The sequence below is a fragment of the Melopsittacus undulatus genome, chromosome Z, assembly GCF_012275295.1.
Source record: "Melopsittacus undulatus isolate bMelUnd1 chromosome Z, bMelUnd1.mat.Z, whole genome shotgun sequence".
Lineage (NCBI taxonomy): Eukaryota > Metazoa > Chordata > Aves > Psittaciformes > Psittaculidae > Melopsittacus > Melopsittacus undulatus.
The window spans coordinates 43,744,240-43,767,772 of NC_047557.1; the positions used below are offsets into that span (position 1 = coordinate 43,744,240).

The 23,533-nt window shown below is 41.1% G+C and overlaps 1 protein-coding gene across 1 annotated transcript; it reads right to left on the minus strand.

The window, feature by feature from the left end:
• Positions 1 to 3,334: 3,334 nt before the first annotated feature.
• Positions 3,335 to 23,253, minus strand: LOC101871417 (fructose-1,6-bisphosphatase isozyme 2). The gene is made up of 7 exons (XM_005154923.3): positions 23,058 to 23,253; positions 20,206 to 20,368; positions 19,198 to 19,290; positions 11,595 to 11,735; positions 10,291 to 10,428; positions 5,892 to 6,011; positions 3,335 to 3,529 (listed from the first exon to the last, which is right to left on the minus strand). The coding sequence occupies exons 1-7, from the start codon at positions 23,228 to 23,230 to the stop codon at positions 3,335 to 3,337; spliced, it is 1,023 nt and encodes a 340-aa protein (XP_005154980.1). The 5' UTR covers positions 23,231 to 23,253.
• Between the last annotated feature and the right edge of the window lie 280 nt (positions 23,254 to 23,533).

Consider the following 23,533-nt stretch of genomic DNA (forward strand, 5'->3'; position numbering starts at 1 on the left):
TAAATGCTAACACAAAGGCACACGTGTGAACTAATATTTAAATGTGTGTCTGTTCTTTCATGTACTTGGTGTTTCCATGTATTTATAATGTTGTATCATGCTGATGAGTATCCAAGGAATAATATCTGGCATCACCTTCAGTAAGCAGAGGCAGTGAGTGTTGGTCAATGCCAGCTTCATCACTCCTCTAGGCAGCATTGATGGCAGCTAGTGGTACATCCCCTCTCTCACTGCTCCAACCATTAGATGCAGTCTCTGGATTCTTAAAAAAAAGAACAAACAACAACAACAAGCTAAGTCTTGTTTTCTCAGCTGTCTGGATGCCCTCAGACACCCCGGCAGCTGACTGTAAAGGGAAGTTGTGGCTCAGTAGTGCAAGGGCTCTGTAGATCGTGACACCCCCCCCAACCACCACCACAGACACCCAGTGATTTGTGTTGGAGAGCTCCAGAGAAATGGTCTGAAATGGTATTGCACTGGGAAGGGAAACTGAAAACTCTTGTCCTGATGGTTTAAGAAGGGCTTTATAGAGCAGTCTGGTTGCAGGGTTGTACTAGATGTAGCAGGTATCACAGAAGTACTTAGAAAACCGTATAGGTGTGGTACGTTAAAGTGGAACTCTGGTGAAGAAAATACACATTTTACACCAGAGTCACTGCTTTCTTAATCTGCACTTGGGGTTTGCATGGGTTGTTTATACAGGGAAGATACTGATCTCTTTGTAGATACCAGCCACCCTGCAGCCCACAAAATGTAAGCATTATCATTTAAGCATCAACTGCCACCCAAACAGCAGTTGCTAGTCAGGTGGGTGACATAGTGCTAGCTCCTTCACTAACAGGTGTTTCTAGTGTAAGTTCAGGGAAAAAAGAAAGTCATGGGAAGTCTAGCAGCTGGGATTATATGCAGGTTTTTCTGTGAAAACATACTTAAATGAAGACAACTCAGGTGCTGCTGATTTATCCATATCCTGGGCTGCATTTAAAGGAGCGTGACCCGCAGGTTGAAGGAGGTGAATGCTCCATCCCTGGCAGTGTTCAAGGCCAGGCTGAACAGAGCCTTGGGTGACACAGTTTAGTGTGATGTGCCCTTGCTCATGGCAGGGAGTTGGAACTAGATGATCTTAAAGTCCTTTCCAACCCTAACTATGCTATGATTGCATGCTTCTACACTGGCATCAGGGCACTGAATGACTGACGTATTGCAGTGTGCAGATATGTAATTTAACTGCCAACACAGGAACACTGATCTTAAGTCATTAGAGTGTGTATACCCACTGCTATCCAACTTTCTTTCAGCATTTCCCTGAAAAGGGCTTGTTAATAAGGGCCCTGTGGTTACACTGGGAAGTACCAAGACCCTGTTCTTGCTCTCTCTTTAATAATTTCTCTTGGCCCTTTGGAAATATGACCAGGTTACACGTGCTGTTTCTTCTGATGCAGTACTGGCATTGTTAGTTTACTAGATTAGCCTCAAATTACTTTTGGTTTTAGGTTTCTGATTTAAAAATGCAACAAAGTTTCTCAGTAAATCAGTGACATCAACAGCTGTTTTTGTTCTTATATGGAGAACGTGGCGGAGAGAGATAGGACTTGAGTGTGTATGTATAAAATATATTTGTGAACATATATATGGATACACTGTGTGTATACTTCGTCTGAAGGAAAATTTATTTACTAGCTTTCATAGTGCACAATTGTGTTCTCCAGTATAAAGTATGCTGTTACTAAACCCTCACAGGTTTTTCTGCCTCCTCTTAATTCTCCAGGATTTAAGTGCTCCTTACGTTTTGCTGTTGATAGCAGAGATTCAGGAAGCACATGACAAGGAGCAGAATAAACAAGAACACACTGTACTTGCTGATCCTGGGCAGTTGTCACTGTTACAGCTTTACAGAGTGCTAGATTAACACCTGTGAAAAGAGTCCTTTGATACCTGAAGCAGTACTGAAACCATATTCTCACTCCTGGGATAACAATGCCTAAGGATAAATAACGTGTGCTGTATAATTAGCTGTTTGCCTTTGTTCAGCCTGCTTCTTCTTTTTGAATAGTAGAACATTAGTTTAAAAACAGCCATTGGAGTTTCCTGGCACGAAACTCTATTCTGGCATGAAATTCTCCTATCTATGTCCTACTGTAATTCACAGAATGTACTTAATGAAGTCTTGTACCAGCATACAAGACAACACTACTTCATGTACCCCATGACTGAGGGCGTGGAGTAGTGGTGAAAATGAGCAATAGGAGCAGGAACTGCTTACAGCAATATGGTTGCCAAAACAAACATCCATATCATGAGACAGGAGGCTTAAAAAGGTATCGGAATACCTAATACTAATAGTGACCTAAAACCCAGTTTTCACACCCTTTTCACTTAACATAATCACACATTTCTCTGGATTAATTTTTGCTCTCATTGGTTAATGAATGCCTGCTAGCGTCAGAGCTGATTCCCAATCTCCTAAGGCAGTGTCAAACCTGAGACAACACTAGGGTGCCGACAGGATGGGTATATTGGAGGTGAGTAGGAATGCCAGTATAACGTGTAGAAAAGGGCAAGCTTCAATGTGAAATTAGAACCTTTCAAAGTAAAAGAAAATGGAGGTGTAACGGCTTTGTGGTGATAGCTTATCTTCTGTTGCAAAGGACAATGGATAAACAAGGAATGAGCATGATTTGAGTGTCACATCCATAGCAATGGTTTATTGGAATTTGCGCCACTGACGATTACCTGTCTGTAAATAACACAAGTCATTTTTCTGTTCTTATGAGAATTGAATTACCCTGGCAACACTACAGCCTTTTCATGTTTATTAATTACCCAAGACATATATGATTTGAAGCTTAAAAACACTGTTTTCTGACAACATGAGACTTTTGGTCTTCTCTGGGCTGTCAAGAGAAAAAGCACATTGCAATTAAACCTCTGATACAAAATCCAGATAATGGCATTGCAAATGTTGATGTGAAAGCCATGCCAACCATGTAATTTCAGATGTAAAGCTTCAGATCAAACGAGGGTACTGACACAATCCCCTTCCTTTGTTAATACTACATGAAGTAATTTGCTCCTGTTTAACAATCAGGCCTCTGTCTCTAAATTTGCACTGCATAAATCAGAGATAGAGGATTTTTTTTACATTTGTCTGCAAGAAAAAATTTTTTTTGTTTGTTTGTTTTTCCCATCAGCCATTTTCACTATTTTTCTTGTTCTCATAAAGTGGGATTTTCACTCGGAGATGGGTGCTACTTGCTAGAATCCACCATCTTGAAAGGTATGGCTTTTCCTGTAGACTGAAGATGGATGATCAAGGTCTGATGCCAAAAAGCCTTTAACTGCTCTTCCGATGTTTCTGTACACAAGTGAGGTATTCTTGCACATCATCTGGAGAACCAAGGATGAGAGGGACTCTCTGGTGAAGACTCTCAGGTTTCACATCCAACACTGCCTCAGTCCCTGTAGTTGCCATCCCACCTGCCTGCTCAATGATGAAAGCCATAGGATTGCACTCATAGAGGAGTCGGAGCTAGAAAGAAAGAAGAAGCATGTAATTGCCTTTGGGGGAAATTATGCCAAAAAACTTACTAGAGCCTAACCTTCCTTTTGTCAATTGACCTAAGTAGCAACGTTCCTCAGTCCCACCTTCTTCACTTTCCTCCTCTCATCTCCCTTAACATCCTCTGGTTTGAGGAACAGTGTACAGACCCTGTGTCCAAGCATCACCACCATCGTTTCCAAGCTGATGGACTGATGTGCAGCACCAGTGAAACTGTATTGTGTCAAAAATGTTAAAAGTAGCTGTCAGGCTCACAGACATCAGCAAAAGAGTTCAGTCAGCTAAGTTAACAGTATCCGGAAACCAAAGTCACAATCTATTTTCATATGGAGGCTTTATGCATTACCTCAAAGCTTGGGGTAATCACACTGTGTTTGGTCAGGATATTTTGGAGTTTGAAACTTGATGCTCATGGTTTCAAATTTCAGGATTACATTTCCACTCTTCAGAAATGTGAATAGATATTAGTGGCCTAAATTCATCCAGATAGCAACTCCATTTTCAGAAGTAAATGCAGTAATTAGTAAAAGCAAATTTTCCCTTTTGGTATGGACACACTCTTGGTTTGGACCCTTATATCTGTTCACATCTTTAAAAACGTTGCTTCTGGAGTGCCTGTGTGGAGTGCAAACTTATTTTGGACATATGCCAAAAGTTTATGTGTTTAAAAGGACATGGATTATAGCTGGCTGGTTTTTAACAGACATTATTTATATAGGTTCAATTGAATCTTTGATGGTCTATAAAGTGCTTATGTGAGACAATATTAGTACATACTCTGTTTAAAGGGCTGTTCATATGTGTAAAAGAATATTTCCTGGGGAAAAGAAATCATGACAGAATGCAACTGTATATAGAGACAAAGAAATGGGATGGACACAGACATTACTACCCATCATTCCTTTATCACACTGTTTGAGATGATGTCATCTGTCAAAAACTTAAATAACACATATTACCTTCATTCATATATTCTAAAATGCTACTTCTGGTACAAGGTCTCCACTTGACAGGCAACATAGGACCAATAGCCTCCATTGTTCTCAGTGCATGGCCAGCTATTGCAAGATCATGAGCCAGAATATAGCAGTGGAACCACATGTTGAGTTTCTTATTGCTTATACTGTGACTACGTGGCTTACATAAAGCAGTTTTCTTTCAGATAAAAGTGCAATTGCACTTATGGGTCTTCAGATGGGCTCTGTCTTCAGACTGGTTAAACATTTTTCACCTAATAGATAACTATAAGCCTTAAACTGATTAAAAAAAATACGATTTAATATATCTAATTTGAAAAGAAGATCTATCTGTTGGCTGATAGAACCAGCACTGGTTATTGAGCATTTTGTTTTAGCTCTTACTTTAACCTAATGGAGGTGTTCTATATGCTAGAGCCTACATGCATGTCATTTATCTTTGCTATGACATTTGGTTCCTTTCAGCTCTCTAAATGCATAGACTGGCTTTAAGGAGATAATGATCGGGTACCTGCCACAAAGGCATGATTTCTCTATCAGGAAGAGGTTTATGTGGAAAATACTGTCTACATCTGCCCTCTGAGAAGGAAAGAAGAAAACTTTGATTTGTAATGGCAGTAGTTTTGCTTCTTTCAATATTCTCTCCATTATTTCACTATGGCAGTGCAAACCAGATCAAACAGTCAATGTAGGCTAACTCATGCAGAAATTTTGATTTTTATAAAATTCTGTACTTTGTACATTTGCACTTTTGTTCTGTTTCTTGTATTTTCTCTACACCAATGGCTTAACACAGATTTCAAAACAAAAAGTTTAATTTGAAAAGGCCTATCAGCAAATTCAGTTTTCTCACACACAGCAAATTCCTTTTTTGTCTGTTGCTCTGACACACAAAGAGATACACACTGTTTAATGGATTGAGGGGTTTTTGCTGGTTTATTTTAGTTGATTTTAGTTTGTTGGGGTCTTGTTTATTTGCTCTTCTCCTCCTCCTCCCCCCCCCCCCCCCCCCAGCTATGCCAGCTGTCACAGGTATCTCAGCAGGTTTCTGTGATACTGAAATATTTCACTTCAGAAAGATGAATAAAGCCCTTGGCAGTGAAGATAATTTGAGTAGTTTGTAATAGAAAAGCACATGGGAAGATATCTGACCTAAATTGGGAATTGCCTAAATAGGCAACTGTCCAAATTTCTTGCCTAAATTTGATAGCTGACCAACACATCAATTAATAATTTTCTCCAGGGGGTGGAAAATTGTTATCTGTTTATGTATATAAACTATTCTTTTACTTCTGTGGGAAAACCAGAGGCATTAGGTTGGCTAAGTTCACCAGGCAGTAAGTCAAACTATTTACCTTTCCTTTAGGACTCTTCTGATTAGCAGGATACATGAAGATCCCACCATACATCAACGTACGGTGAACATCAGCTACCATGGAGCCCACATACCTGGCACCATATGGGGAACTGCCATCCTGAAAAACATAGAGTAAAGCATTAAATCCACCAGGCTAGACAGCTAGTAGCACAGAAAAATGTAATTTTCTTACAAAACAGGAATTAAATCTGCTTACATCAATGGCTGCTTATGGACACTATAAATGCCTAAACCAGCCTGAAGCTTAGGTTTTTGTAAGATTGGCTGTGGAGTTCTAAAATAAGCACTTTAAAGAGCTGCATTCACAGCATAGAAAAGAAGCTGCTTGTAATTTGAGTGCACAACCTGTAATTTAGTATAAATCCCCGGTCTGTGAAAAAGCCAGGGTTGCAAACTCGCTGCAAAGTAAGTAAAAACTTCCTGACATTATCAGACCAAGGTACCCATTTGTTTGCTGATCCTTCACTGTTTCCTAAGCCCAGGAATGAGGTAGGATGTCACTTTTCACAACAGGCCTACATGGTTCCCAGTGGGCTTCTAGCCTATTTGTCAAGTGGGGAAATTGGTCATAACATTCATTCTGCAACTTAATTTGGGAGGAATCAATTTATTCATGAATATGGTTTTCCTTGCTTTAAGCTGAGAAATTAATGTAACTGAAGAAGAGTTCATTTCAGTAAGAGCAAACAGGGAAGTATTCATATCAGTGTCAGGTTTGTTGGTTATAAAAATGGTAAGGAAAGGTAGGAAATATAGAAGACAAACAAGGTGTCTTGCACAAACAGAAGTCATATACACCAAATATATAACCTGAGGAAAACAATGCATCACCATACTTTTATAAGGAGGAGATACACAATACAAATGTAAACTGAAGGAAAGCTTTTTGAAAGCTACTATGCCAACAAATCTGTCAATATATTTCACTCTGTCTTCAATGAAGCAAAGGAGGAATTTGTGCCTCCTCAGAAAATTATTAGATACTGGGACTTTGTGCACATTTAATACATTCAACGGTGCACTGCAATGCTACAGGTTACATTTTTTCTGTCTGGATCAGTTGTCTAATGAAAGATCCTGGCAGAACTGAGCCACCTGGGTACAGATCACCAGGTATAGTTGGGATATGCTGGATTTCCTATTCACATCCGGGTCATTTACACAATTTACGTGAATAGGGGCAGTGTTATGTGAAGATGACGAGATCACACTTGCAATTTTAATTGCTTTTTACCCTGATAGAAATTCATCTACTAGAAACACAGAGCTGAATATGTGCTGAGAAAATTACATATGAGAAAGTCCTTCATTCTGATACTGTTATCTCTGGAACTACACACTGAAATAAAATTTTTGCTTCACTTAGAGTCCAGCTACCTGCATGGGAGGAATAAATGGTCCTTTTAGTTATTAGAAATGTTACTCCTCATTTCTCATGTTTGGTCACTTATACATTTCTCTTACAGATGAGAAGTTTAATAGGTGTTGCATCTGTGTCGGCATGTTGCCTGCTCTTTCTTCTCAAACAAAAAAGCAGAACATGAGTGATAGGGAGTTCCATACTGAGTTCTGAATAATGTCAAGCTGTGTGTTTGCTCAGTGAGAACTTCTCACTGATTTGGCTGATGCTAATGAAGGAGTTGAAAAACCCTGATGTTCCCTTAGTCAGCATTCATGGTGTTTGAGTTAACTTGTGATTGCTCTCAGTTTCACCCTTTTTGTTTTGTGAAAAACAAAAAAAAAAAACAAAACTTAACCCAAAGGAACAAAAAATGGCTCATAACAGATAGGTCCTGTGATGATTTTTTTTTTCACAATGTGATGGGAGTTACTTTTTCACTTCTTTCTTTATTCCACAGGTATTCCAACCGCTATGTTCATCCACAGCAAAACAAGACCATGTTTTTCTTGCATAACTGTGATGACTTAGGAGAGTGGGGGGAGCAAACTACAGCAGCAAAACCCTGCATCCCTTTGTCCACCTACAGATATGGTAGCAAATGCACAGATTTTTTATTAGTTTTTTTGTATTCAGGCACATCTTGGCTGGCTGGCAAAAGAATGCTTCATGCTAAAATGTGCTGTTGCTAAGTTTTTGATGGCATTGCTAAGGCAAATCCTTAACTGTCTGATCTGGAATGCTGGTTATATAGTGAGGGAAAATATCTCCTCTCCACATAAACAGTTGATTTGTAATATTTGATTCCTAATGACAGTGATACAGAATACAGGACAGCATCCTACCTTTCCTGTTTTATTTCTAATTTTTCGATTCTTTTTGTCAATGTTAGTGTCGTCTGCACAGCATATTGATCAAGAACCACAGGGAGGAAATACAGGTAGTATCAAAGGGAAAAAGGGGTAAGGTAGTGACAAGTAGCTAAAATAGATGCCTAGTCTCTTGGGTTCTTGTGACCAGAAGGCCACAGGATCAAATTGATCTGCCTGAGTAAGAAGGGGTCCCCCATGCCCCACACCTCCTCAAGTCACAAATGAGGGCTATCCAGGAGATACCCCCACTGCCCTTCTGCATGCTGAAGAGAGGAAGACAAAGATACCAAAGCTGTGCAATGCGCTGTCTGGGTGCTGCAGGGAAGGTAAGATCATCACCAATGTAGCTGGTAAGATTTACAGGTGATGCCGGGAAACAGTTTTCATGCTATGGAAGTGTGGTGACACATTCTCCCTCTTGTCCTTCCATAATGCAAATGTAATATTATTTTTAAATCAAGGAACTGAGTTATGCTGTTTCCAAAAGTCAGGTTCCTAACAAGCTTTCACATAGGCAGGGAACCTTCTTGTGCTCTGTGGCATTGACACTGGTGCCTTGGCCCTTCTCATGCAGACAGCCCTATGTCTCAGATTAGTAAAGCAATGTGCTTGCTCAGCACCCTTGAGGAGGCTTCCGCTGCCCCAAATAACCTATGCACCACTGTTTTTTTGCTTTAAAGTAATAAAAACACCTTCTGCAAACTTCTATTGCATCAGTGCAAAGACACTTTCAAAAGATTTTCCTCAAATGAAGCACAGATTTAAGATAAAATAGTGTTTGCAAATGAGGTTTTTCCTGTATGTCCTAAGGATTAGTGAATCACATGATAGAGCTGTCCTTACTCAACCTGTGGTCATTCTACTGCCTGGCCATTCCACTGAGTTAGAAATGTCTTCAGTCTTTTTGAGGTTGCCTGGAGCTGACAAAGAGTTTTACTTTAAGCAGCACTTGGGTGGTTTGCAAAAAGCACAAATTAGTAAATCCAGTCTTAGTGCATTATACTGAATACGTAGCTCAGCATAACATGAGCAGAATGAGAGGCACAGATGTCCTCTTTCTCAGCTGGATTAGTTTTCAGGAAGTATGAAATTTGTGTTGTAGGCTTCTGCTTCTCTCACAGCTGGACTGAAAGCAGACTTTGAAGTTTCAAAATTACCTCAAATATTAAAAACGAATGTGTTTAAAACACTATGATGTGGCACCCTTTGTAGCTACAATTTGATAATACAGAAAACACATTTAGATGAGAGGTCAGCATTACAATATATGTGAGAAGGAGCTTCTCACAGGATTACATTTTAAGCTCTTATTTGTTAACTTTCCCATGTACAGCAGCCTGAAGTTTTCTACTGGATACATCAGTTTTCACATAGCCACACTTTCTAGGGAGCTTCAAGCTTTCTACATTGAGAGCTTGTGTGGTATCCTGCTATGGCTGACTAGAGGCCATACAGAGTTGTATGTCTCCAGAAGGAAGTTCATCAGATGCAGGATGTTCTCATCTTTATCCCTTTGAAGGTTACAGTATAATCCTCTTAACAGAATATACTGAAAGTATGCCTTACACCATTGGGTTTTTTCCCAACCTATGAGTTGGTTCATGCTCCATATAATGCAAGTAGATGATAGTGCAAGAGTGATACTGCATACCTCAGATGCAGACGTGTACAGAGAGGAGAAGGTCATGCCACCCAGATCCCTGAAAGCACCTTCTGAGCAGTATGTAGAATCTAGCCTCAAATGCCCAGCTGCACATGTGAGTGAGCTGCATGTTCAGATAAGGTAGAAAAGAAGGATACCACCACTTTTTGCTGGCACAGTTTCAGAGCTTTGTTGAAAAACCTGGTTCTTCATGTACAATACATTTTCTTCCACACAATGAGGAACAAGCTATGAATTTACTTACCAAAATCTAAGTTATGAAAGACATCAGGGCGCCAGAAAAAAACACATTGGATACACACCCAAAATGTATCCAACAGCACAAAAGGATTATATGGGGCTGAACTCAGTGAGGCCTTCAAATCCCTTTCCCATCATCCAGGACTTTGTGGAATGCTGTGCTTGCTGCAGTACATCAGATACAGTGCTAGTATTTTCTTACCTCAGGGAATTTCTTCTTTTGTAAATATTCCGTCATTGCAGGATCAAAATACTTTGCATAACCTTCATTCAGACTATATACCTTTCCTTTCTTCTTGATTTTAATATCTTTGTCAACCAAAATAAATTCACCAAGACCCTATAGAAGAAAATGGTAGACCAGCTATTAGCAAGCAGCAGAAAATTTTGTTGGCTTTCTGTAACAGTTGCTACACTAATGATGGCAGAAACTCTAGGGCAGCTCAGTCCTTTCAGCAACAGTCTGTGTATAGCTTGATAGCATTTCAGACAGAGCAGAAAGCACAGAATCTGTGTTAAGTTCATGAAAACTTGTCACATTATTACTATAAATAAAAAGTCAACTCTAATAGTTAGAATATCAAAAGAGCACCAGGCAGCCCTGAAAGCAGATGTATCATGAATTTCTGACCACAAATATTAAGGTTACAAATTAAGAAATTTCTGATTTTTGAACTTTTCTTGCCTGTCTTGTGTAAATATCTTTAAGCGAATGCTACCCCCAGGTGTTGCTGTCTGCAGTCTGAGTGCAACTTACACCTTCTATTCCTTTGTCTTTAACCAGAGCATCTCAGCTCCCAGTTCCTCACACCTGGTATGAGCCTGCTTATAAGGTTAAAAGAAGTTTCATAATAATACATTCTCTCATCAAAAAGCCTCCTATGGTATTGCTGTCATCTAATGTTTTTTCTTTCAAACCAGAGGTCTCTTTTCTGCATTCCTCCAGTAATGCTTTTCGGGCTCCAGAAGTGGGCACCAAGGGGTGGCATGTGTCCAGTTGTATGGGTATGGGTGTGCTTTTGCAAATTGTTAGGTATGCAGCTTAGAAGGCTTAGCCATGAATCCAAATTGCACTCAGGCAATCAGACTTCACTCTGCATGAACTGTATCGAAAAATGGTCCTTGCCCCCAGCTAAACACAGAGCATGCACTCTCTTCTGCAGAGAGAAAAATCAAGAACAATCTAAAAGCCAGAGTCCTTTAAGTGGAGGCAAAGACACTGCTCAGAGTAAGTTTTCTTAAGTGTCTGTGCAAAACAGCAGTCTGGAATGCTCATAACTTACACTCTCCTTCACTGAGTAGAAAAATTGAATAGAGGTATTGCAACCAACATATTAAAGTATTATTAAATACTTGTAAGCTGGAGGTGGGATGCTTCAGGACATGGGTGAAAACAAGAATCATATAGATTGCCTAGATTAGAGACAAGGAGTAACAAAAATGATTATATCCAAGCACAGAAGGCTCTAAAAGATTCTGACAATGTGATTAACACCATGACTGTACCGGATCGAGCATGAAACAGTCCACTCCTTGCCCTGTGGAGAGGGCAACCAGTGTAGCACTCCCATACAAGGCATAGCCTGCAGCAACAATACGGCGTCCAGGCTGCAAAGCATCTTTTTCAGAGGGCTCATCATCTGTTTCCTGAGGAAGAATTACCATTGGACTGAAGGTTAAATTCTTACAAGAAACAATCAAAACAACTTTTCAATAATGTTGTGGGGCAGATTTCCTTTTTGTTTCTATGCAGGCCTTTGAAACAACTGACGTAGAGATTGTTCCCACTACTTCAGGGCAAGTTTGGTACAAGTACATGTGCGTGCTGGGACAAGACATTGAGAGTTTGGTATTTATTACATGTCATGCAATCAATACAATACCTGCAATAAAAGCTGATACCTTAGCTTCACAGCACAGTCCAGTAATTCCAGATCACTAGAAATCTGAGACATAGCAGAGGTACTAATTTTCTGGAAGTATAAATTTAAGCTATCATTCTGACAACCCTCAGAGGAAATAACTGTGAGGTGAATGCAGTCATTAGTATTACAGACAGACTGCTTTAGTAATCAGAATAAAAGCGTAGATGGTGCAGTATGATGGAATCAAGATTGTGCATTGGTCTCTGCTGGTGAAGAGATGGGTAACTGAAGTGGTAAAAATTTTCAAATTAAATATAAAATAAAATTTTATAAAAAATTGTTTTTAAAATTATATATATAATTATACATAAAGTAGGATGTTTAATGTATGCAGGTGTGTATATATAACCCTATATAGAACATTCACATGAGATTTCACGTCTGACACTCATATTTTGATTTAGCGCTTTGATCACATCTGATCACCTTCTGACACTCATATTTTGATTTAGCACTTTGGATATCACTGAATAGCAGCAGCTCAGTCAGACCAGGTTCAAGTATTTCCAGCCAGCAACAGGGGTGTGCCTTAGCCAGGGCTTACAAGAGATTGACTGGTCTGGTAAGGAAGAATAACAAACACGGACGGGTACCTGGGACTGCAAAGTGGGTAGGGAATGCTTGATAGTAATGTTTGTTTTTAAAAATTTGTCAGTTGTGAAGGGTCTTCTGTGGATGTTTTGATGGTGGTTTGTGAGGAATTAAACTGAGATCATAGAATCATAGAACCATAGAATAGTTAGGATTGGAAAGGACCTTAAGATCATCTAGTGCCAACCCCCTGCTATGGGCAGGGACACCTCACACTAAACCATATCACCCAAGGCTTCATCCAACCTGGTCTTGAACACTGCCAGGGATGGAGCATTCACTACCTCCCTGGGCAACCCATTCCAGTACCTCACCACCCTCACAGTAAAGAATTTCTTCCTTATATCCTGTCTAAACCTCTGCTGTTTAAGTTTCAACCCATTACCCCTTGTCCTATCACTACAGTCCCTAATGAACACTCCCTCCCCAGCATCTCTGTAGGCCCCCTTCAGATACTGGAAGGCTGCTATGAGGTCTCCATGCAGCCTTCTCTTCTCCAGGCTGAACAGCCCCAACTCTCTTAGCCTGTCTTCACACGGGAGGTGCTCCTGTCCCCTGATCATCCTCGTGGTCCTCCTCTGGACTTGTTCTAACAGTTCCATGTCCTTTTTATGTTGAGGACACCAGAACTGCACACAATACTCCAAGTGAGGTCTCACGAGAGCAGAGTAGAGGGGCAGGATCACCTCCTTCGACCTGCTGGTCACACTCCTTTTGATGCAGCCCAGGATACGATTGGCTTTCTGGGCTGTGAGTGCACACTGCTGGCTCATGTTCATTTTCTCATTGACCAACACCCCCAAGTCCTTCTCCGCAGGACTACCATGAATTTCATTTTTGCCCAAACTGTAGCTGTGCCTGGGATTGCTCTGACCCAGCTGTAGGACCTTGCACTTGTCATGGTTAAACTTCATGAGGCTGGCATCAGCCCACCTCACAAATGTGTCAAGGTCCCTCTGGATGGCATTCCTTCCCTCTAGCGTATCAACAGAACCACACAGCTTGGTGTCATCGGCAAACTTGCTGAGGGCACACTCAATCCCACTGTCCATGTCACTGACAAAGATATTAAACAAGACCGGTCCCAACACCGATCCCTGAGGGACACCACTCGTTACTGATCTCCAGCCAGACATTGAGCCGTTGACCACAACTCTGCATGCGGCCATCCAGCCAGTTCTTTATCCACTGAGTGCTCCACCTATCAAATTGATGTCTCTCCAATTTAGAGACAATGATGTCATGTGGGACAGTGTCAAACGCTTTGCACAAGTCCACGTAGATGACGTCAACTGCTCCACCCCTGTCCATCAGTTCTGTAGCCCTGTCATAGAAGGCCACCAAATTGGTCAGGCAGGATTTTCCCCTAGTAAAGCCATGCTGGCTGTGATCCTTTCTTCCAGTCCCAGTTTAGCATTTTATTGTTCAAAACTCAGACAATTTCTCAGTGATTGCATGGGCTTAATTCGATTAAGTAGCAGCCAAATAGAAATAGCAGGTCTAGCCCAAAATATGTGGTAAAAAAAAATAAAAATCAGTGACTATTTTGTGTAGGAAATAAAATATTTCATGAGTATTGAGTAAATACTTTAAATAATCAAGAATGCCTTCCACAGATAATTTCCAAAGAAAAACACCTCTCCTCCAAGGAGAGGAGCACACCAGAGAGCAAGTAACTCTCAGGGTGCTCATTAGGGTCCTACCAAGGTACACCTGGGGATCCCATTCATCATTTTATGCCAACACTTGGAAGAAAGCTAAGATGAGAGACACCAAAACTACATATTTCTTGGCTTATGAAGGCAAATTCCTCATCAAAATGTTTTAATTTTTAACTAAAAGATTTTGTTACTGTGGCTTACAGTTTTTAGCTGTATGTTTTGCTCAGCATTTTTTATTAGTATTATTTTGCCAGGTTCTTCTGTGGACAAAATTCCAGTTTCCAACCAGTTTGTCACAGGACCTGACATAGAGTGTGTACAAATACATCTTGTATGCAGTCCCTTGGAAGTGCTCTACACCAAGCTGCTGATTCAGCGAAGTTATAATCCATGTAATAAAGGCAGACTGGCTAACCCCCCTGTCTATATATTCCAGAGCTTTGAATACTGACGACTAGTGGCTAATCCTTTGCTAAACAATCTTTTACAGAACCAAGGATTATACCTGACATAGCATCTTCTCTTTCAAAAAATACACCTCCACGGCACATCTCAACATCAAAAGCAATGGTTCTCTATAATAGACTAATGGTTTGCAATAAACAGAATTAAAAACATATTTACAGAACTAGTTGCAAACATACTATGATTATTCTACGTTTTTGTATGCTTTCCTCATTAAATAAAAAATAATTTTGTATAAATACAGTAAACAGGTTTGCTTTGTAGGGCATGGTGTTTATATAGTATACGTAGCTGCTGGTTACATGTGTTGTTGACTTAAAATATCTTGTGAGATGAGCTTTTCAGTCCTATCTCTTAAATGCATTTTCTGTGTTTACATGGCTGAGAAACCACACATTTGCTGACTCTTACGAAAAACATAGAAGAACTCTTCCATCAGGAGATGGATGGTTGGCAGAATTAACTTGTTTTTCCATACTAATTCACAACTGCATTTCCTAGAGGCAGCTTCCAAAAGGAAGGAAAAAACTCAAACAATTTTTTTGCAGAGCTTGTCAGAATATAGAAAAGCTAGAGATCAGCTGATATGTCACTTTTAGGGCTGCAGAAGTCCTGCCAAGTACCATGCACTGTGAAACAAACCAGGGAATTAAGCTGGCCGGCAAACTCTGCTAGCTGCTGAATATTTTCAATCCTTTCTAGTGCACAGATGGATTTCCTTTCCATTGCATTTTGACTATGAAATTGTGGTAGTCAAGTCTCTTTAGAGGTCTTTATGCAAAGCACTGAAGTAAGCTGAGTGACTGCAGAGGAGCTCTGACAAGCACTGACACAATCACTTTGTCTCGTTGTTGGTGTGAAGCAGATGAAACAAGGTCTGCAGTCTTGCTATAGGGGTACCCTCGGGTGATATCTGAGTTGGAAAATATTTGCATGTATGGTTTGCCTAACATCACATGGAGGAGTTCTGATCAGCACCGGGTACAGCTCTGGAAGGACTTGGTTTACAGGTCTCCATTTGGACCATGTGCTTCATGAGTATCCATTGCATTTAACTGAATTCTTACACCTTCCCCATGAGGGACCACATAGAGGGGAGGATGTTGTCCTCATGACAGTGGATGCATCTGAGGTACTGTGCAAAGATACAAGTCGAAAAAAGAACAAAACAAAGCAGCAGAGTTTCATAGCACGTATATGCAGCATGTACTGAGAGTTGTGATTCAGCTCAGTGACATGAAAAATTTTGAAGAATCCAAGCAAAAAATACATATTGTCACCACTGTCTGCACTGCAGCAGCTGAGAGCCCCCTAGCGGCAGTGACTGTCAATGTCCTATAGTTTGCTCTGGCTTCCACTGATTCCGTAAGAGGCCTACCTCAGCCCTGCTTTTTTGATGTTTCTGCTTATTTTATCAATACCACCCAAGCATCAGAAAGTAAAAGCCAGATGGAAAATTAAATAAACCTCAGATAACATTTATTTTTTTTGTGGTTTTCTCTATGAAACTGACACAGTGTTTTTCTGGCAGGAGGTAATGGTGCCTGCCACTATGGTGGTGGCTCTGGACTGCGAGCAGCCAGAGAACCATTTTCAGGTTTGCAATGTGCTGCCACGGAGTCTGATCTTTGTAGAAAAGTGCTGTTTATCCTTTTTTTTTTTCTTTTTTTTTTTTTTTCTCTGAAATAAGGTAGATATTTCAGTTCTGGAGGGTAGGTCCGTGGAAACTAAGTGCTGACATGGTGAGATAATCAGATAATCATCTGAGAATTGGAAGGTAATAAATAACAGACAGGAGCTAAGGATCATCCTTTGGAATTACAATTCTTTTAGCTTTTCCAAATGAACCTTGAATAGTTTGAAATTGTGTCTTCTTTCCCAAGTGATTCTCATCCATCAGGATAAACATCTCACTTTTATTCCTTTCATACTACTCTTCAGTAACAATCAATAAAGCACTTATTTCATTATTTCAAAGAGTTTGAAGTTAATAGTATTCAAAGTTAGCAGTGTTGCCACAAAATTTTCTTCTCTGAGAGAAGGGTGCATTAATTAATATGTACTTTGGAATTTTAAATGAAAGAATTATGCAAGTGAAAGAGTGTAAATTCCACACTGTTTTCTAACTTCCCATGGAAAACTGGTAAGTTGTTCTTATAATTGGCAAACCACACTTCATCCTAGCAGCAGGGTTTTATTTTGTATATGGAGCATTTGTACAAAGCAATGTAATTTTCTTTTTATGAGGTGCTGAAGGGTATCTGCCCACATGAAAAACAGAAACTTAGAAACAGTATTTTACAACAAATATGTTAATTGGAATAATAGAACAGTTTGGGTTGGAAAGAGCATTACAAGGTCATCTAGTCTGACTCCTCTGCAATGAGCAGGGACATCTTCAACTAGATCAGGTTGTCCAGAACCACACACAGCCCTGCTGTGAATGTCTCCAGGGGTGGCACATCCACCACCTCTTTGGGAAACCTGTGCCAGTGTTTTACCATCCTCACTAAAGAATGTTTTCCTCACACACAGCCTGAATCTACTCTCTTTTAATTTAAAACCACCACCCCTCATCCTGTCGCAGCAGACCCTAATAAAAAGTCTTTACCCAGCTTCCTTACAGGTCCATTTAAAAAACTGAAAGGCCACAATAGGGTGCTCCTGGAGCCCTCTATTCTCCAGGATCAACAAGCTGAACTGCCTCAGCCTTTTCTCATAAGAGGGGTGCTCCATCCCTGTGACCATTTTTGTGTCCCTCCTCTGGTCCCTCTCCAACAGGTCCATGTCTTTCCTGCACTGAGGACTCCAGAGCTGGATGCAGTACTGCAGGTGGGGTCTCATCAGAGCAGAGTAGAGGGGCGGAATCACTTCCCTCACACTACTGGTTATGCTCCTTTGTCCAAGATTGGCCTTCTGGGCTGCAAGCACACATTGTCAGCTCATGTCCATTATTATGCTAGAGCAACAACAGCGGAAGGATCAGAAAATAAATTGAAAACTTGAACATGTGGGAAAAATATGAGTTCTTTGGGGAATGTTCTTGTTCTGAAGCAGAATAGTTCAGAAGACTAGGCAGTCTGCAGTCTTCATCTGATCTGTATTTCTACCTGCTAAGCTGTATTAATCACACTGAGCATTTGCCTTTAAAGCTAATGTTTAGTATTTATGTGATGCTGCTTACCACCTTTAAGAACAGTGGACAACACAGCTATTGCCCACTGTAAATCTTAGGAGGTTCTATGGTCTTTTAGGTTATCTTTAGAGAGGTAAGTGAAAAGGATGGGGGCCCCTTTGCTTACCATAAGAACGCATGGCATGAACTGCATCCATACAGCTAAACTCTTTTCCCTGCAACAACCAAGATGGTAGAAGATACTGGAGGTAGTCCTGAACTGCTCTTTCCACAAACCATACCCAGGCATCATCTTAGCATTATCTGGCCAGGGCTGCATCTATGATGGGGGTTTGCACTAACCATCAACAATGTGGACAGCCATTTTCCAGTACTTGGCTTTGTGCCATGAGACTGTAGAGATCGTGCCCTGACTATTTGGTTTGCTAGTAGATACATATTCTCAGCAGTGATGAATAGTGTATTGCCTAAGAGAATGTAAAAAAGGAGGACTAGCCAGTTGAAAACTATGAGTTAGAAGGTAAGACAGACTTTAAAAACTAATCTTCATATGTTTGAAGTGTAGCATCTGAGCCTGTAAAGACTTCTTTGCAGTCACAAGTACTGTAAATGTTACTTCGCAATAGTAATGACTGAGGGTCTCCCACAGTCATATGACTGCGAGCTCAGGGCTTAGGAAAAACATCAGCTACTGAGAGATTATCAATCAAATCACAAGACTTGGCATGACTCTAACTATTAATATTTGTTAATTGGCTGCACAGTTGCTGTTCTGTACAGCCCCATGAGAACAGGTATCCTGGCAGGGCCCTGATGTCTGTAGGTGACTGCTTCCTTCAGCCTCAGGTGGCTTTCACTGTTAGCATGCTTATAAACTCCCATCTGCAACAAGCACAAAACAAGCAGTGGGATGTCACCAAACTGCTAGCCGTAATACAGTCCAGGCAGTGACCACCAGCCCTCCCCAGTCAGTATCCACAAAGACAAATACTGTGATTTACAGGCACTGCAACACCCTGCAGCTCACCCGCAGCAAATAAAGAATCATGGAAGAGCTACTCAGCTGCCTAATGGTGAAAGGCTTTTGTTTAAGTGTCTGTGTGTATGAAGCAGGGAAGTGCCATCACACAGCAGTTTCGTGGGGCCGAATGTCTCCTTCCTGGGAATCAGGCAGCATTTTAGCACATGGGAACCTCAAGTGTCATCTCTTTTACTTTCTCAGGCTCTGTTGATCAGTTACAGAACCTAGGAAAGAAACTAAGCAAGTTGAGATACCTAACAAATTTTGCTTTCACCAAGCATATCATGTCATGTGTGTTTTGTTGTCTTACCTTCTTGTAGATAGCAAATATCGTTCCTATTGGTGCCAAGCAGTCTATATTGGATGAACCGTCAAGGGGGTCAAAGCACACCACATATTTACCCTAAAGCAGAATTGGCAAGGGAAGCATTAAATGAGACATATTCTTGTGCTATTCTCTCCTTTTACTTGACAAACCCCATATTTTTATCACTGCCTTAGTCGTGCAAACACGCCTGACATGGCTTGCCAGAGAGAGCTGTGCTGTTGACCCAGCTGGCCCTGCAGCATAATGCCCACTCCCTGCAGGGCCTGCCAGAGAAAGAGGAGAGAGCATGTTTCTGCTCAGATAGCACAAATTCTGATGATAGAAAGGAGCAGTCCTCTGCTGCCAAGTAATGCAAGAAATCACTTGAAAGCAAAAGGATTGAATCATTCTGGAGGCAAGCATCTTCCTCAGGTAAATAACGGTTTGTTTTTTTTTTGTGTGTGTGTTTTTTTTTTTTTTGTTGCATTCTGTTCCAGACTAAAGGATTTCCCTGTGATGGGAGTTTTGAGAGTAAGAAAACATCTTGGGGAAAGGCTAGGTTACATCAGCTAGGTTACATAAGTGTGAGCAGTATCTTGCTGCAATAGGATCCCCTCCTGGGGGAAGCCTAGTGAAGCAGTCAGGGGTTTCCTCTGGACACATAATGTAAACCCCAGTTCTGCCAGCCTCTCCTGTCATTATATGTTGCTGACTTATTAACATAATCCAAAACTGTTACACTGAATAACTCAGGGAACACACTAGCGCACATACACTTGGGATCTGGGGTGTGTTAGCAAGATCAAATTGATTCGTATCCCCCCTTCGCAGACCTGTAATGATACTGTTACCCTGCAGAGCTCATTTAGCTGTTGAAGCCGTGCCCAGCACCACGGCTGTTAACTCAAACAACACAGTAACACTGCAAACGCTCCGCATTCCCTCGGGAGGGCTGGCTTCCACACATGCAGCACGACTGCCCCCTGCTGTCGCCCGAGCCGGTGTACAGACCCGCTTGTCCTTGGGGGTGACGATGGCCTCTTTGTTCTCCTCCGAGACCAGGACGCAGGTGCTGTAGGAGGACTGCAGCATATTAATCACCAGGGAGTTGGATAGTACGTCCAGCTTCTTCACTTCGTCCCCGGTCACGTTCACAGTGCCAGCTATACCGAACCTACAGCAAAGGGGAAGCATCAAGAAACCGGAGGGAGGCCAGTGTTACAGGTTTTGAGGAAAAAAAATCCCAAAGCCAACTCAGGATGGCTCCTTCCTCTCATTTTCCCACACCTCTAATCTTTGGATTAAACTGCTAAGGTCAATTACGAGATAGTTGCTGCTGCTAAAAAACCGAAAGCATACATAAGAAAAGCATCATTTTGGGGGTTTATCTGGGTCCTTTTGCTCCTGAGTGGATGTTCTCCAGGACAGAACAGCCCCCCCAGCCCACCCAGTAGGTGCCAGGCTTCACTAGAAGCCCCACAAACAGCTGGCAGCAGCTTTGAGGAAGGAGAAGAGGCAGTTAGCATCTGCATTGGCTGCTCAGAGGTCCATGATGACCTTTAACCCTTCCCTACCCAGTCCCCAACCACCCTAAAACCAGAAGCATTGAAGACACCTCCAGATAATTCCTCATGCTGAACTGTGTTCCAGGATCAAGGCCTGTTTCATTTGGTGGCCCTTGGCTGAGTTAAGATGATGCTTCCATTCCCTATTCCAATTTTAGCAATATATTAATGAGGTAGTATACGGTACTAATGTATTTCTGAGATTTCTAATTGAGGAAGCACTGTTTAGACCTGATGTGCGTGATCTGGGCATCTTAGAAGTATAAGGAATCATGCAGGAAATAGATACAACACTTTTATTAATTATGGAGAAAGAAAAATAAATGAAAGGGACAACTAATTAGTCCCCAGGGTGTTGATCAGCAGCAGGCATTAGCTGGAAGCAGGGTAAGTCTGTTATTTTACTCACAGCTCAAAACTGCCTGAGCTTTTCATAGGTATAGATTTTTGGGGCACTTTGTTTTTGAGTGCAAAGTTTGAGATACTGGAAAGGACCGTGATTTTCAGGGAGTGCTTAGCACCCGTTCTTCAGTTAGTGTTTTTTCAGGCACATTCCCAGCTCAAGTCTATGTCTTGGAAAAAGTCTTCCTTTACTTTTGAATGGCAAATGTGCTAAAAATTCATGCTGAGGTCTTTAACATTGAAGGAGACACGTCACGGTGTCCTATTTGGAGGCACTATCAAAATCAGAGCTCTCTAGCTTCACAAATGTAGATGGATGCAAACCAGTGACTGTGGCTGAAATCTTGCCATGAGAATTTCTGAATTTTCACGATTACTTGGTGTAATTTGAATGGTGCGAGTTTGTGTGCTTGGATACGTCAGTTATTTCTGGTTCATTACCTGAAACTTTTGTTTATTGAAAAGGACATTTGCTCTCTAACATAACAGGTGTTCTCTTTCTGAGAGGAAGATTCATCTAGTACAGTAGCCATGTGTCCTGTAGACTAGGTGGCTATTTTACCTCTAGTCTATCAAATAGAGGTTCTCCCTACTAATTAGACAGTTCAGAGGCTGCATACTGAAAGATTAAAATGAGATAAAAGCAACTGTTCCTCTAAGTCAGGGAGGCAAAACAGCTTAGCTTCACCTAGTAACTACAGAGACAAATTATAGTTTAACAGCTAAAGGCATAAGAGCTTGGTGCTGTGGTTAAATTTGAGTACATCTCATGTCCTTTCTACATATTATGTTCCATACCTCTAAAGTGAGGGTGATAGTACTGAGACATTGAATTTGTCATTTGCAAAGATCATAAAGGACTTTGACCAAATGGTCAAACAGCTAATGAAGCACAACCCCCCCGCCCTGAGTGTTACCCATTTTGGTGTTTCCACAGGAAGAAACGAAACCCACAACAAAAAGCCCAACAAATTACAAACATTGTGTATCTTAACAAATATATTACCTGTCTTTCTTATGCATGGTATGCACGTGTACATACGCATAAATGTGCAGAAATATGTATATCAATACATAACAAAACCTATATATTTTAAATACATAATTTTATTAGGACATTCCATCTCTCTGAACTGCTTCAGATAGACCACCATTAAAACAATGACACTGATGTCTATTTCTTCTGGCTGTGTAAGAAACAGTTTGGTTGATTCCAGGCTTTGCTGAGGCAGTTCTTTGTTCCTTCTTTATTTATTTGCCAAACCACTACATGCCAAATAGCGCTTTTTGTTTTCCATATAGGGTCTTTTAAGACTCCCCATCTGTAACCCTGATACTGCTTGAGGAAGAAAGGGTTAGGGAAATGCACTTATGCGTGGCAGCGTATGGCGTTTCTTGCAGGTCTGTTGCTTCAGACCATTACTTATACTGCAGTGAGGCAGAACATCAGCTCCCAAAGATAAGCCAAGTTCTCATTTGCATAGCTCAGCACCAGGTTTGGATATTAGCAGAAAATATAGTGGTGTGATATTCTGCATTGAAAATACCACAGTGTGATATTCTGCAAATTCACAGTAGATTTAAAAATAGATCAATATCAACATTTACAGAAGATGACGAGGTGAGCAATGCATTAATATTCTGGCTTACACTTTTAGAGTAGCAGCAGTTAGTTTAAATGCCTACCTTTCTCCTGATATTAAAATAATCCAGAGAAAAAGATTTCCTGCTTCCCACTCTTGACAATCCAGGCTCTGGCTTCATACATACAGTCATTTGGCTTAAAAAAAACACTTGCAGTGTATCTGTGAATCCCTGCCCATTCCCCAGCCTTCATGTGCAAGAAGCTCTCTCCCTAGCCTCCTCTTCCTCCCCTTATAGCGAGGTAGGACTCACATGTGGGCAAGGCCTGCCTTTCTGACTGCAGAGGAAATGGCCTTTATGGCAGTCAGCATGGAGTTGAGCAGCTGTGTCAGCTCCCCCGTTGCTCCTTTAACACGGCGTCCCTTCTCCATAACGAATCGCGTGAGAGTTAGCATATCTGTTTCGAAGGGGGTTTTGTCGGACATTTTTGCTCGATGCCAGGGTTTCTCTCTCCTCAGCTGGACAGGACCCTTTATTGCAGTGCTGAGATCCCAGATAGCTGTTTTATTCTGAGGCAAATCTGTTGTCTGCGTTGCTGGTCAGACTTTATTAAGATGTTTCTGAGACCATGTGATTGAGTGCTCAGAATAACTGCCCCCCAGGCTGGCTCCACAGTTCCTCTGGATGCAGAAAAGGAGCCAGAGATAGGACTACAGCTGAGCAACCAGAGCTCAGCTGCTTTTCCCAAACACTGGAATTTGCGATGTGCAGATCTATTAACATACTCA